The sequence below is a fragment of the Trachemys scripta genome, chromosome 3, assembly GCF_013100865.1.
Source record: "Trachemys scripta elegans isolate TJP31775 chromosome 3, CAS_Tse_1.0, whole genome shotgun sequence".
Taxonomy (NCBI): Eukaryota; Metazoa; Chordata; order Testudines; family Emydidae; genus Trachemys; species Trachemys scripta.
Window position 1 is genome coordinate 191936105 of NC_048300.1, and position 13973 is coordinate 191950077.

The window sequence follows — 13973 nt, forward strand, 5'->3', positions numbered from 1 at the left end:
TTCCTTTTATTTGTTTTAAACCTGCCGCCCTGGGGTCAGTACATTCTCCAATTGTTCACATCATTAGGAAGATTTTGTTTTTATCTATACCTGTGCTTTAGTTTAAATCCATCACATCTTGTACTATATCCCACTGGTCCATCTCCACCATGTTCTCTCTCTTGTGATTGGATAAATCAGTGTAATATGTTGGACCTCCATAGCACCTTCCACTCATAGGCCTTGCAGAACTTTACACACATTAATGAATGAAGCACTTCTATTACAATAAGTAAATATTATTATCCCTATTTTATAGAAAGGTAAACTGAGGCACGGATTCTTAATTGACTTAGAATCATAGAATTATAGGGTTAGAAGGGACCACAAGGGTCATCTAGTCTAACCCCCTGCCAAGATGCAGGACTTCATGTGTCTAAACCACCCAAGATAGATGGACATCCAGGCTCCTTTTGAAAACCTCCAGTGAAGAAGCTTCCACAACCTCCCCAGGCAGTCTGTTCCACTGTCCTGCTGTTCTTACAGTTAGGAAGTTTTTCCTGAGATTTAATCTAAATCTGTTATGCTGTAGTTTGAACCCACTGCCTCTCGTCCTGCCCTCTGTGGGAAAGGAGAACAACTTTTCTCCATCTTTTTTATGGCAGTCTTTCAAGAATCTGAAGACCACTATCATATCCCCCTTAATCTCCTCTTTGCCAAACGAAACATACCCAGTTCCTTCAGCCTTTGCTCATATGGCTGCATTCCATCCCTTTGATCATCTTCACCTCTGGGTCCCTTCCAGTTTCTCTACATCCTTTCTGTACATTGGTGACCAAAATTCGACATCGTGCTCCAGCTGAGGCCTAGCCAACATTGAGTAGAGCAGTACTATCACCTTCTGTGACTTGCACGCTGTGCCTCTGTTAATGCAACCTCAAATTGCATTTGCTTTTTTTGCAACAGCATCGCATTGGTGACTCATGTTGAGGTTGTGATTCACCACAACTCCCAGATCCTTCGGAGCAGTGCAGCTGCCAAGCCAGTTATCCCCCATTTTGTATTTGTGCATTTGGTTTTTCTCCCCCAAGTGTAGCACCTGACATTTATCTTTGCTGAATTTCATTTTGTTGTCCATAGCCCAGTGCTCCAATTTATCAAGATCCCTCTGAGTTTTAGCTCTATCCTCTGGTGTATTGGCAATGCCCCCACCTTTGTGTCATCTACAAACTTGATCATCACGCTCTCTATACCGACATCCATATAATTAATAAAGATGTTAAACAACATCAGACTGAGAACAGATCCCCGTGGAAGCCCACTTGAGACCTCCCCCCAATCCGACATCATTCAATTAATAGTTACTCTTTGTTTGCAGCTGTTTAACCAATTATGTATCGACTTAATGGTAGCTCTGTCAAGCCCACATTTCTCCAGGTTACTTATGAGAATGTCATGTGGGACGGTCAAAAGCCTTGCTGAAGTCCCTGTATATTATGTCCACTGCATTCCCCCTATCCACCAAATCAGTTACTCTGTCAAAGAAGGAAATCAGGCTGGTTTGGCATGATTTCTTCTTGGTAAAACCATGCTGGCTGCTAGTGATCACGCCTTCATCCTCCCGGTATTCACAAATTGAATGTTTTATACATTGCTCTAGTAGCTTCCTAGGTATCAGAGTCAGACTGACTGGTCTATAGTTTCCCAGCTCCTCCTATTTCCTCTTTTTAAAGATGGACATCACATTAGCCCTTCTCCTGTCTTCCGGAACCTCTCCTGTCATCCTTGACTGTGTAAATATTATTGCCAGTGGGTCTGAAATTTCTTCAACTAATTCCTTCAGTACCCTCAGTGAATACCATCCGGCCCTGCTGATTCGAATTGATTCAAATTGATCAGAAAATTGCTAACATCTTCTTTACTTACCCCGATCTGCATCCCTTCCCCTTTATTATCTGTGGTAACTGCACTAGTCATCTGGTCACATGTTATTTTTTGTGAGAACACTGAAGCAAAGTAGGCATTGCACTGCTCTGCCATTCTACCATCTTCTGTTACCAGTTCACCTTCTCCATTGAGCAGCTTTGCCTCCTGTCATCTTCCTATCTTGCCTAACTGGAGGGGCTTTGATTTACTATCTTTGAGGGCTGATGATTGGGGCACTCACCTGGGAGCAAGGAGACCTAGTTCAAATCCCTGCACCGGGGTGGGATTCAAGCTTTAGTCTTCTACAGTCCAGGACTATTGTGGGGAGGGAAGAAACGCCTCCTCCTCCAGGTGTTTTGTGAATGGCATCTAACTCCCTTTGTGAATCGTAGAATCATGGAACTGGAAGGGACCTCGAGAGGTCATCTAGTCCAGTCCCCTGCACTCAAGGCAGGACTAAGTATTATCTAGACCATCCCTGACAGGTGTTTGTCCAACCTGCTCTTAAAAATCCACAATGATTCCCGAACCTCCCTAGGTAATTTATTCCAGTGCTTAACCACACTGACAGTTAGGAAGTTTTTCCTAATGTCCAACCTAAACTGCCCTTGCTGCAATTTAAACCCATTGCTTCTTGTCCTATCCTCAGAGAATCTAGCCCCCAATTTATTTTTGTCCAAAACTATTCAGCGTATTCACGTCAAATTTGTGAATGCTTTCAGAGAACCCTAAGCTGCTTTTTGGGGGCAAACAAACCTTTTGTCTGAAACATTTCACTCAGCTCTACAACTAATCCTTCAAGATCAAGAGTGAGGAGCAGCGTAAGGGAAGTTTGCTCTGCCACTCTCTCCTGGCTCTGTTCTGGTTAGACAGAGAACCTCACTCTCCAGGCCTGTCATGTTGGTTAAGCAAGATTTTTTAGGGGTTTGTCTACACAGCCCATGGCAGCCAGTCTCAATGCCTGGGACGACAGATTTGGGCTCATGCTGCCATGCTAACAATAACACTGTAGACATTGCCGCTTGGGCTGGAGCTCAGGCTCTGAAACCCACCACCTCCCTAGGCTTCAGAACCCGAGCTCCAGTTCGACCGCAATATCTGCCGTAATATTTTTAGCATGGTTGCTCGACCCCACGTCTGTCGTCCCTGGCTCAGAGTCGCTACCACTCGCTGTGTTGACGTATTCTAAGTGCCTAATCTGCAAGCTTCCCGAGTCCGCTTTCAAATGCAATGTCCTGTTTAGCCCTAGCACGTCAACAACATGCTTTCTTAGCCTATCTGTATGCATTATCTACTGCTGTAATGTATCATGTACTGAACTTCAGCATCATTACAGGTAAATACTCAGGTTTAAATGCAAACATAATTGCATAATGCTGTACAGCCAGGAAGAATAATGCAGGAAATAGAGCCAGCTCCATCTGATAGCGCAATCTGCCTGGAACTCTGAGTGTTCGGATCAAACACACAGCCCAGCTGGGTTGCAAAGAATAAAAATGCTTGGCAGTATCTTTATTGTCATCATCAAAAACATTTATCTGCCAGAAAGGTAAAAAGGTGAAGAAGGAACTTTCAAAAATGAAGCGGCACCAGCGCTTGGATGAAACTGGTTTACTGGGGGGTGGGGGGAGCGAAGTTGCAAGAGCACATTTTGTTAAAGCTGGATTTTTAAGTGCTTTAAACAGATTTGGAGGATGTTCACATGTTTCTAATAGTTAACATGAAAAACGTGCACCAACAGAGTCTAACACAGAGCTGCTAAAGTACTCTACAAACCACCCCCCTCTGTACACTTTGCCCTTCCATGGAGACAGGCCCTAAGTGACTTACCCAAGGTCACACAGGAAGTCAGTGGCAGAGCAGGGCCTTGAATTCAGGTCCCCCAAGTCCTAGGCTAGGCCCCTAACCACTGCATCATCCTTCCTCTCCCTCTTCAGCTGCACTAAAATCCATTTAACCCTTTCTTAAATCAATATCACTTGCATCAGGAAATTATCAAACCAAACTAAACTGATCTAAGCAGAGGTTAAACTAGTTTAAGTATATCTGCATTAAGCATTTAATTACATTATCAATTTAGTTTAAACCGGTACAAATTTTCTAACATACGTCAGGCCTGAGGACCTAACCCTGCAAAATTTATACACATAATGAACTTTAAGCACCTGAGCAGCTTCACTACATATTTGTAGGCTTAGGTCCTAAACAGGGACCAAAATGTGTCTGATGGGTGTAGAACACGGAGGAGGTGGTTAGTCAGAAGACAAAAACAAAAGCAGTAGGAACACATGGCTGCATGTATGAGCTATGAGGAGGCTTGATAGGTGTAGGGGTGAAGGGTGTAAATAATATATGTAAGCAAGAGAGGTTAATGAGGCAATGAGGTCACAGTGCCAGCCTACCACTTGCCTGGCCATTATCACTGGTCAGGATATTGAATCCAGTTTTCTCTGCCCCAAGATCCTGCTTGGTGCACTCTGGGCCAGACTTTCAAAAGTGTTTAGGTGCCTATAGGTGCAGGTAGACGTCCAGTGGGATTTTCAAAATCAGGATTTGATTTCAGTAGGAATTAGGCACCCAGGTACTTCTGAAAATCCCATTAGGCACCTATCTGCATCTTCGGGCACCTAAAGACCTTTGAATATCTGGCCCTCTATGTTTCCAGTTTAATGCAAACTGCACATCATAGAGAAAACTCTGCCAATGTGTCCTAACTCTCACTGGGTTGGGGCAGTCTGATGAAAAGCAGAAATGGTTCCCAACCCCCAACTACCGCTAGCCCTAATCAGGGCCGGCTCTAGGTTTTTTGCCGCCCTAAGCAAAAAAATTTTTGGCTACCCCCCACTCCAGCCCTGGGTTCCCCCTGGACCTCCCTGCCGCCCCAGCCCTGGACTCTCCCCCCCACCCGCACCGCCTGCCACCCCAGTCCTGGGCTCCCCCCCCCACCCGCACCCCCAGCTGCCCCAACGCTGGGCTCTCCCCCACACCCCCTGCCGCCCCAAACCTGGGCTCTCCCCCACACCCCACCCACACCCCCTGCCACCCCAGCGCTGGGCTCCCCCCTCCCCCATCCACACCCCCTGCCACCCCAATGCTGGGCTCTCCCTCCCACCCCACCCGCACTCCCTGCTGCCCCAGCCCTGGGCTTCCCCCCACCAGTGCTGACTCCACCCGCTTCCCCCCTCACTTCCAGCCTGTCCGGCGCTGGCAGGGTTGGGGTAAGCAGTGGGGCTCCTGGGCCACACCTCAGCCCAGGGTCCCTCCAGCCGGGGCTCCCACCTCCAGGACCGGCCGGGACCCGGGACGGCAGAGCCAGGGGACCACCTGGCAGAGGGCTGAGGAGCCGGGGCAGGGCAGCCCTAGCGGGAGCGGAGCCCCAAAGAGCAGGACGTGGGCCCTGCAGGGCAGCACCCCGGGCACCAGTCCCCAATATGGCCCCGCTAATGCTGCTCCTGGCCGCCCTGCCGCAGTCCCTGGGTGGCTCGGGCCACTTCGCCCAGCTCCGGCTGTGGTGCTGGGGGGCAGCCGCCCTGCGGCACCTGCAGTCGGCTCTGTGCGCCCCACGGGGCGGCCCCCAGCCCAAGTGTCCCGCACTCGTAGCCCACCCAGCCATAAGGTGCGTGCGCTGCTCCCCAATGCAAACCGCAGCGGCCCCAGGGTGTCCCTGTGCAGGACGCACTGCTGCTGCCAGGAATGGCTCTTGGCTCCTACCGCCACAAGCGCAAAAAAAAAAAAAAAAAAAAAAGGATGTCTGGAAGGTTGCCCTGAAAATGTGCCGCCCCAAGCACCTGCTTGGTTTGCTGGTGCCTGGAGCCGGCCCTGGCCCTAATTAGCCCCACAGAAACTTGCTTCTTCTTAAGGAAAGGCAAATGTGCTCTTTCACTCACAAGAATCAACCATGGAGCTCCCGACTCTCCAAACGCCCTGCATGGAAACTAGCTCTGTAGTGCTGGCACCCAAGTCTGCAAAGGCTGTGCTGGCAAAGTGGGTGCAGAAGCAGGGACCATTTTGCTTACCCATAGCTTGTGTCCTTGTTCTAATGGTCCTTCTGGACCATCGCCGGGGTGCAGTATTACTTGGGCCAGGTCAGCACTGGCCATGCTTCCTCTTGGTCCCAATTCACTTCCTCTATCCTCTGGCCCACTCCTCACCACAGACCCTTCCGTGGGGGGGGGGGGGACTCCTGGTGCAACTGACAGATGTAACTGTGTGCCCAGTGGCCCCCTTTGCAAGGAGTATTCTCCAAGGCAACCTCATGCCTGCCTTGCAGCCTTTTTGCACCTGTCCAGCTGGCAGAAAGGGCTCATACAGCAATGATGACTCCAGCCCTGGATCACAGACATAGCTAAGCCAGAGAGGGAAAGACCTATTATGGGTATTGTCTGATCCCTCCCCTTGGCGAATACAGGACTAGTCTCTGCACTATATTTCATAGCACTTTGTCCGGTAAATCTATAATGTTACACAGACTCTGTGCTTCCTTATAGCCATGTAATACTGTGTGCACATGTATCACTGAGCTCAGATAAAAAGCAACCTCAAGAATTCAAAGAATTCATCTGCAGATCACCTAGTATTCACAGGGAGAGCATGAAAGGACAAGGCCAATTAAAGAAAACAGAGAAGATCAACTAGAAACCCAATGTTGGGAAAGCTGAGAATGACCTCTACCAGAAACAGAGAGAGAAAGTGCGGGGGGGAGGGAGGGGAAGAGGGAGAGACTCAATAAATAAATAGAAACACAACAATGATGTCTTCCCTCAATTTTATTTGAGGAAGTTAAGTTTGCACAGCTCCTCGCAAACTGTCTTTGGCTAAAATCACCACTAATGAGCTCTGACATTTGAAATTTAACTGAGCATGAGCTAACAGCTCCCAGCTCTGAACCACCCATGAAGTCAACTGGAAATATTTCGCTAAAGCCGCAGACCGGCTAACAGCCTGTTTATTGAAAAGACACAGCTTTCAAGGGAAAGTGTTTATAGCGACCACTTTACCTGTCGCTTCCCTGCCCTATGCTGTCTGCTTTTCTTCAGGGGGTCTGCCGGGAACTCAGTCCCTCAACTCCTTCTAGCCACTATTCCATTTGCTTTTTATTATTAATTATTATTATTATTAGGCAGCCTTACGCTCCCTTAATGAAGTCCTTTTCTTTGCAGCGATTTAGAAGGACAGATTGGAAACTATGGGCTTCCACATAGATGGCTGCTTACAAAGAAAGCATGCACGGCCTCCAGCAAGCAGTTGTTAAGGCAGACCGTCACCTGGCTATTAGGGAGGCATTGGAAAAAGGCTAGGTTTTATTGGCAATCACATAAAATTAACCCTTTCCTTAAAGAGAAAACAGAGACTGTAATAGGTTAATTATGGTGCCGATATTTAACAACCTGGCTTTTCCTCCCGCTACAGCCATTTACCAGTTTACGTTTATGGACTGATACCATGTGGCGATTCAATCACCCATTATCTTTAACTCCAGCTAATTTTGTTGACCCTCACAAGGGTTTCTCCATTGCATTAGCAGATGCAGAAGAAAGAAACTGGGCTTGTGAAAAAAGGAGCAGTGCCAGCTATTTCAATGGAATTGCGTCGATGGGCCATGTTACTGCCATCCATAAGTGATTGCAGGATCAGAGCCTATGCATGATCACGTAAGAAAGTGGCCTGATTCGCAAAGGTGCACAGCAGCACACCTGCTATTGACTTCAATGGGAACGCCCAAAAGTCAGGTCACATCAGCCCCAAACCTGCCAATCATTATGCATGGTATTAGTTCCACTGACCTTGCTACATATATGCCTAAATTAAGCATCTGCATGAGTGTTGGCAGGATTGGGACCTTACTATGGCTTTGGGTACCTAACTTAAAGCACCTGGATTTGAAAATGCAGTGCTTGGATATTGCACAAAATGGTGATTAAAGGGTGACAAAACAGGTGGAGCAGCGTGGGCAGCTGTACCTCTTCTGTGGCTAGAAAGCCAGATTTTCAAACTGGGTTATCACCCCTTTATGTCACTCCAGGAGCATAATGGGGCCATTATCCAGCTGCAAATGGTCAGCAGAGAATTCCCCTGGCAGAGGGGACTCTCTGCCCATGCATCTGCATGACGGCCTGACCCTGCACCTCCATCTCCACAGTGTAGGTGGCACGGCTGGAGCATGGAGGGGCCCACAACAATCCTGCAATGGAGTAGGACCCTATGTCAATGTAATTTAGAGCCACCTGAAAGCTTCTCTAGCTCACACCACGCTGAGGGCGGGCTGGAACCATCTCTCCAACAGCCTGTCCACGTCTGCTGAGCTGAGCAGAGTTCCATCATAGGACACAATCAAACCCAGACTCTTCTGGTCTCTAAGGGGATATCTACACAGCATTTTGGCACCAGCCTCCCAGCCTAGGTCGACAGACTCAGGCTTGTGGGGCTCCCGCTAGCACTCTGGAAATAGCTGTGTAGAAAACGCTTGGAAGCGGTGACTCAGGTTACAGCTCAGGCACTGAAGCCCAGGGATTTCAAAGCGCTGTCTCTATAGCTAGTTTTAGAGCACTAGCACAAGCCCCACAAACCAGAGTCTGCCAACCAAACCTGGGTAGCTAGGCCCAAAATGCTGTGTAGATCCTAAGGGGCCCCAACTGTGCTGCTGCTGAATTCGGGAGGGAGAGGGGGCTTTGACTTTGACTTCAGTCAGAGCAGGGTCCAGACCCAGCGCCTGGCACTCCAGCACTTGACACAAGCATTAAATAAATGAACGTGCAAGGTTAACGGACTGAGAATCAAAGCCACGTATTCAAACAGAATTTTTTTTTCATTTTGCCTTAATGCCAAATGAGTCAATCAGAATTTCTGTCACAATTAAATAGCAAAACCGGCAGCAGCAGTGAGGCTCCGTGCAACAGCGTCGGAGCAAAGTGAGAGCAGTTTCTCTCCCCTCCCGCCCCCCAGCCCTTCAGACCGTTTCCTGAACCCACGTGCCCCTAATTCAGCTTTCTCTTCCCAAAGAAGGGTCAAGTTTTGCTTTCCGTTCCCTGTAGGAAGCGCCTTTTAATAAAGAGCAGCAGTTTCTACTCTGCATCTACGTGCCTCTGGTTGGGGGAGGGGAAGTGGTTTGTTTATAAGACTAGGGGTCGCATTCGGAGCTCACTTAAGGTCTGATCTAACACCCTTTTACAATCAATTGGAAGGCTCAATGGGCTTTGGGTTGCTAGTGGGAGGAACCCCAACCTGTAACTGACTCCACACCGGTCGACCTCCGTGCAGCAGCTTGGGGCCTCATTAGTCAACGAGGCTCCAGGCGAGTCAGGTGCAGGATCAGGGCCCCTGACGGATTTGTGCTTGTGAAGGGCTGTGCGAGCAAGACCCAAATCAGCCCTGGGCTTTTGCTCCTGAAGGAGAGAAGAAAGAGTTAAGGCTGTACATCAGGCTGCAAAAAGTTCAAGCAAAGAAAAAAAAAATCTTTGGCACATCTCCTAAATTTCTCATCGCAGCCCAAGGCCCATCCCACTTAAACCAAAAAATAAAAGAGAGAGAGAAAGAAGCAATTTCACTTCTCCTTTTCCCAAACACCTAGCAGCCACTTTTATTATTTATTTACCTCCCCTTTTTGTGCAAGGTCTTTTTTTCTCATTTAGTCCGACAAAGATTGTCCTCCCGGAATGACCTTTTTTCTTTTTCTTTTCTCTCTTCCTCTTCCCACTCCCTCTGGGCTATTGCCCTCATGCCACTAACTAGATAACACACTCGATCAGAGATTTTTTAAAAAATCATTGCAAAGGCACTAGGGCTGATAGTGGCATCAATCCTAACCTGACACGGGCTAGGGTCAACCATTTATCTCTTCACATTGCCTGTGGTTACTGCGGCAGCCATCTTGGAGCTCTACAGCTTAACAACCTTGCAGACGGTACCTCTGTCAGCACTGATATCATCTGCACCCCCAAGACTGGCTTTTTTGTTTTATTTTGTTGGGTTTTATTTTATTCTATTTTACAATAGACTTTTTTGTGGCTTGCAAATCTTTTAGGGATTAGTGGGCCCCTCAGAGGGTATCTCCGTACCAGGTTAACAGGTTACAGAATGTAGAAAGTGAATAATCTTGGGGGGGAAAGAAGGGGCTGAGATTTACAAAATAAGTTTAGAAAGATATGTCTTTTTGTAAACAATAAGAATAATTAATCAAAAAACAGTTTCAACCAGCCCTACTCTTAAGTCTCAAGCCAGTATGTTAATCACAAGATCATCCTTCCTCAGTTTCATTGATTATTTTGTGTGTGTGAGTGAAAGTTGGGGAGGAGGGGGGAGAGGGAATGGGATGTGGGAAGAGGTTGAGGGGAAATGGGAGAAAACCTATACTATTAATGTGTTATGAGTTTGGGGAGCTTGTTTGTTTTCCTATCAATATAAACTGGCAGGGGTGGGTTTGGAACCCACATTAATGTTTGCTACTTAAACACAGCAGCATTGGGTACTGCCTGAGAACCAAGCTGCTGCTGCTGCTAAATACTTCCCAGCAGACAGTTCTTTCCATGGGTAGAGCTGAAAAGCGGAGACGTGTCATTAGCCCCATTTCACAGGTGGGGAAAGTGAAATGCAGATTTCAGGTGACTTGGCCAAGGTCATACAGGGAGCAGTGGGAGAGCCTCGAATAGAACTCAGGCTCCCGACTAGCTTCTCACCTCTCCCCTGACAGCTGTTGACAGAGCAGCCCCCAGTCCTTGTATAGTGTCCTCAATAGGCCTCCATTCCCTTACAAAAGCTGGACCTTGGGGCACATCCTAGGACCTCTGAGACTTGCATTCCCATCTTTGCTCTGCCACAGGCTTCCTGTGTGACTTTAAACAAGTCACTTAGTCTCTTAGTCTCCGCGAGAGGCGGTAGCTTTGTCGGCGGGAGAAGCTCTCCTATCTACATAGCACTGTCTCCAGGGCGGGTTAAGGTCAGTATAACTACATTGCTCAGGGGTGTGGATTTTTTACATCCCTGAATGATGTAGTTATACTGAAGTAAGTGTACAGTGTAGACCTGGTCTTAGAAAGACAAGACAAGGAAGACACAAATTCTCCTGGATTCTCATCGTAGACTGCTGTATTTAGAGGTATAGCAACAGGTGGGTTGACACTGGGGGCATGCCAGGAAAATTATTATTATTTGTATTGACGGAGCGCCTCGGAGCCCCACTGTGCTAGGCACTGTACACACACAAACAAGAAAAAAGGATGAGTCCTCCCGCAAAGAGCTTACAGTCTAAATACAAGAAAAGAGACAACAAATGAATGCAGACAGGTAGATGGAGGAGTATAGGCACTGTCTGCCTAACCACCGTCAAGTCTTTTGTAGACATCATGGCAAAGGAGAGTTTTGAGGAGGGAATCTAAGAGTGGTCGCCCTTCATGCCAGGGTTAGGATTTTCAGACAAACGGGTCAGGGTGAAGGAATGAGAAGAGGATGGAAAGGGAGTGAGGAAGCTAGAGGGCTTGGTGGAAGAGAAAGGGCATGAGAGAAGCCTGAGAGGATGGTGCAGCTGTGAGAAGCTTTGCTGGCAAGGAGGAAATGCTGAACATTCCTGGCCATTAATAATGATAATAAATTTCAACTATTAGGCTCCAGTACATCACAAGGACTTGGGCACTCACAGAATGAAACTGAAAACACAACCGACCACAAAATGGACGAGCAGTGTACGAGCAGGAGTGACAAAATGCCAACATCTCATCCTTAACATGCAATAGGTGGACACCCCACTGCCCTCCAGACAATAATGAGCAGCCCTAAAAAGCCCTATTCTTGCCTGGAAGAATATCATGGATTTGCTCTGATGAATGAGGAGGAAGAGTATTCCAGAGCTGCAGGCCCTCAATGGAGAAGAACCTACCTCCCATTCTTTCTAGTCTGTACAGTATGCAGGGAAGGTCAGCAGGCCCAATCTGAGTGGTACCATTGGAAACAGTTCCCCAGACAGAGCCTTGTCCTGCAAGACACTGAGTGTACTCAGTTCTCAGTCAATTCACCAGGAGTCAAAACTGCCCAGTACCTCTCCGGAAGATCTCACAGCATCTTGTGTGACTGGATCCACAGACTGGTCCCATGATGGTTTAAATAGACAAGGCCATGCTGGGTCAAACCAATAATCCCTCTAGTCCAGGATACTCTCTCCAATACCAGATGCTTCACAGGAAGATGCAAACTACCCTATTATACACAATTGTGGAGCTGCCCAGAGTGGAAAGTTGCTTCCTAATCACAAGCAGTTAGTAGTCTGCTCATGCCCTGAAGCATGAGGGTTAACATCCCTTATAAATTTTTGACTTTAACTAATATAACTGGGGCTCTTCTTATTGCTCCTATCCTAAAATACTCCACTAAGAGCCAGATTCTCTGGTCTGGCCAAGCTATGCTTGGTACAGGAGTGGGTGGAGATGTGGGATGTAAGACAAAGACCATCTTTGCTCTATCCTGAAGCCCACACCTAAGACAAGTGAAAAAGAAGGTGAGAGGAAAGGGAGACTATCAAATAGATACAATTTTATAGCTATATATAAATTTGCACTTCCCTTCCTGGTCATTGTTATAGGGGAAGCAGGTAGCTATGTTATAAATCATATTTATATTTAATATATATTACCTAATATTTTAAGTCAGACCAACCAGCCTCCAATGTCTTCCCAAGTGATTGAACACCAACTCAGGCAGCTTGGCCATCTGCTTCATATGCCAGAGTCCATGCCAGCCTGCCAACTTTATGTATTTGAGCCAACAAATCGGGATGGAGAAGACATCACAGCCGGCTTCACACTCTGGCGGGATGTCGTGGCTTTCCACCTCACCCACAAGATAGAGCAGGCCACAACATTGGCAAGAGACCAGGCTCCCTGGAAGTGGGTGACCCGAAATGTGCACTCTATGCTCCATGAGCAGGAAAATTAATGAAATTAATAAAAGGTAGTTATAGTGAGTTGCCTTATACTCTATCCAGGCCAGTACATGGGGAGGGAGGATGGCAGATAAGGTAAGTGTAAATCAAAAGCAAAGACCATAGTTAAGATTTGCAGAGTTGTCTAAAGGATTAGGAGACCCAATTCCCATTGAAATTAACGGAAGTTGAGCATCCAGGTCTCCTAAGTAGGTACGGAAATCTCAGCCATAGTCTTTCCTTTACCTCATCTTAAGTGACTAATGTAGGCACACAACCTGTGCAGAGACACCCACAGTATTAATCTTTGGGCTAAGAAATCACAGATCTACAACTTTCTAAGCCACTACTTAAACCTCACATCCTTCCTGTATTCTCCTCTTTAAAAACAACTTAAAGGAAGCACAGCTTACACAGGCATAGCTGTACTCCTGTATAGCATTTTTATCTAGCACGTTATTTTTATTACCCTTCTATTCCTTAATAGGATCCCCTCAAGGGTTGGGTTGTAACAAATTCACTACCATACCAGTTAGGTTTTCCAACGATTGACTTAATATATGTGGCATGTGCCCAGCGATATACATTATACCACCCATCTGGGCCAGAGGAGGAGGGGAGTCAGTACAAGGAAAACATTGCTCAAACAGCATGCTTGCATGATGATTAGGTCTGGTCCAGTGATCTGGAATAATAATCTGAAGGCTCACTAAGCATAATAGTTCAGAGACGCCCAAGTCTGGTCAAACCTTCCCATGAGCATCCGCTCCTTGTGTTATCAGCATGTTTTACACATCTCATCAGTGTCACGGTGGCTGACAACTCATTATGCACCAGAGGTAAAGTGGACAGGTAGTGACTGAGCATTAGAACATTTTTTTTTATTTGTATCTTGCCATTACTGAGTGTATCATGAAACTGTGAGCTAATTAAGTCCTGTGGGATAGACAATCAGAGCTTTTTATTATTATTTTAAGTAGGCTAAATTGCATTATATACAGATATAAAAAAAAGATTCCACAGCTCTTCCCCCAGTTAATAACTGAGCAATTTACAAATGTTAATAGAATGCTGGGGCAGAGGCTTGTTACTTTGCATGCATGACCTAATTAAATCATATGGTGGCATGTATTTCAAACACGATACAGATGAGAAGATGGGA

At 46.9% G+C, this 13973-nt stretch overlaps 1 protein-coding gene across 1 annotated transcript in view; it reads right to left on the reverse strand.

Annotated features, from left to right (window-relative positions):
- Positions 1 to 13973, reverse strand: part of PKHD1 (PKHD1 ciliary IPT domain containing fibrocystin/polyductin) — a 309667-nt gene that overhangs the window by 189777 nt on the left and 105917 nt on the right. The window contains exon 36 of the mRNA XM_034766923.1: positions 9138 to 9287. Coding sequence (XP_034622814.1) covers positions 9138 to 9287 — 150 coding nt within the window. The remainder of the gene's footprint in view (positions 1 to 9137; positions 9288 to 13973) is intronic.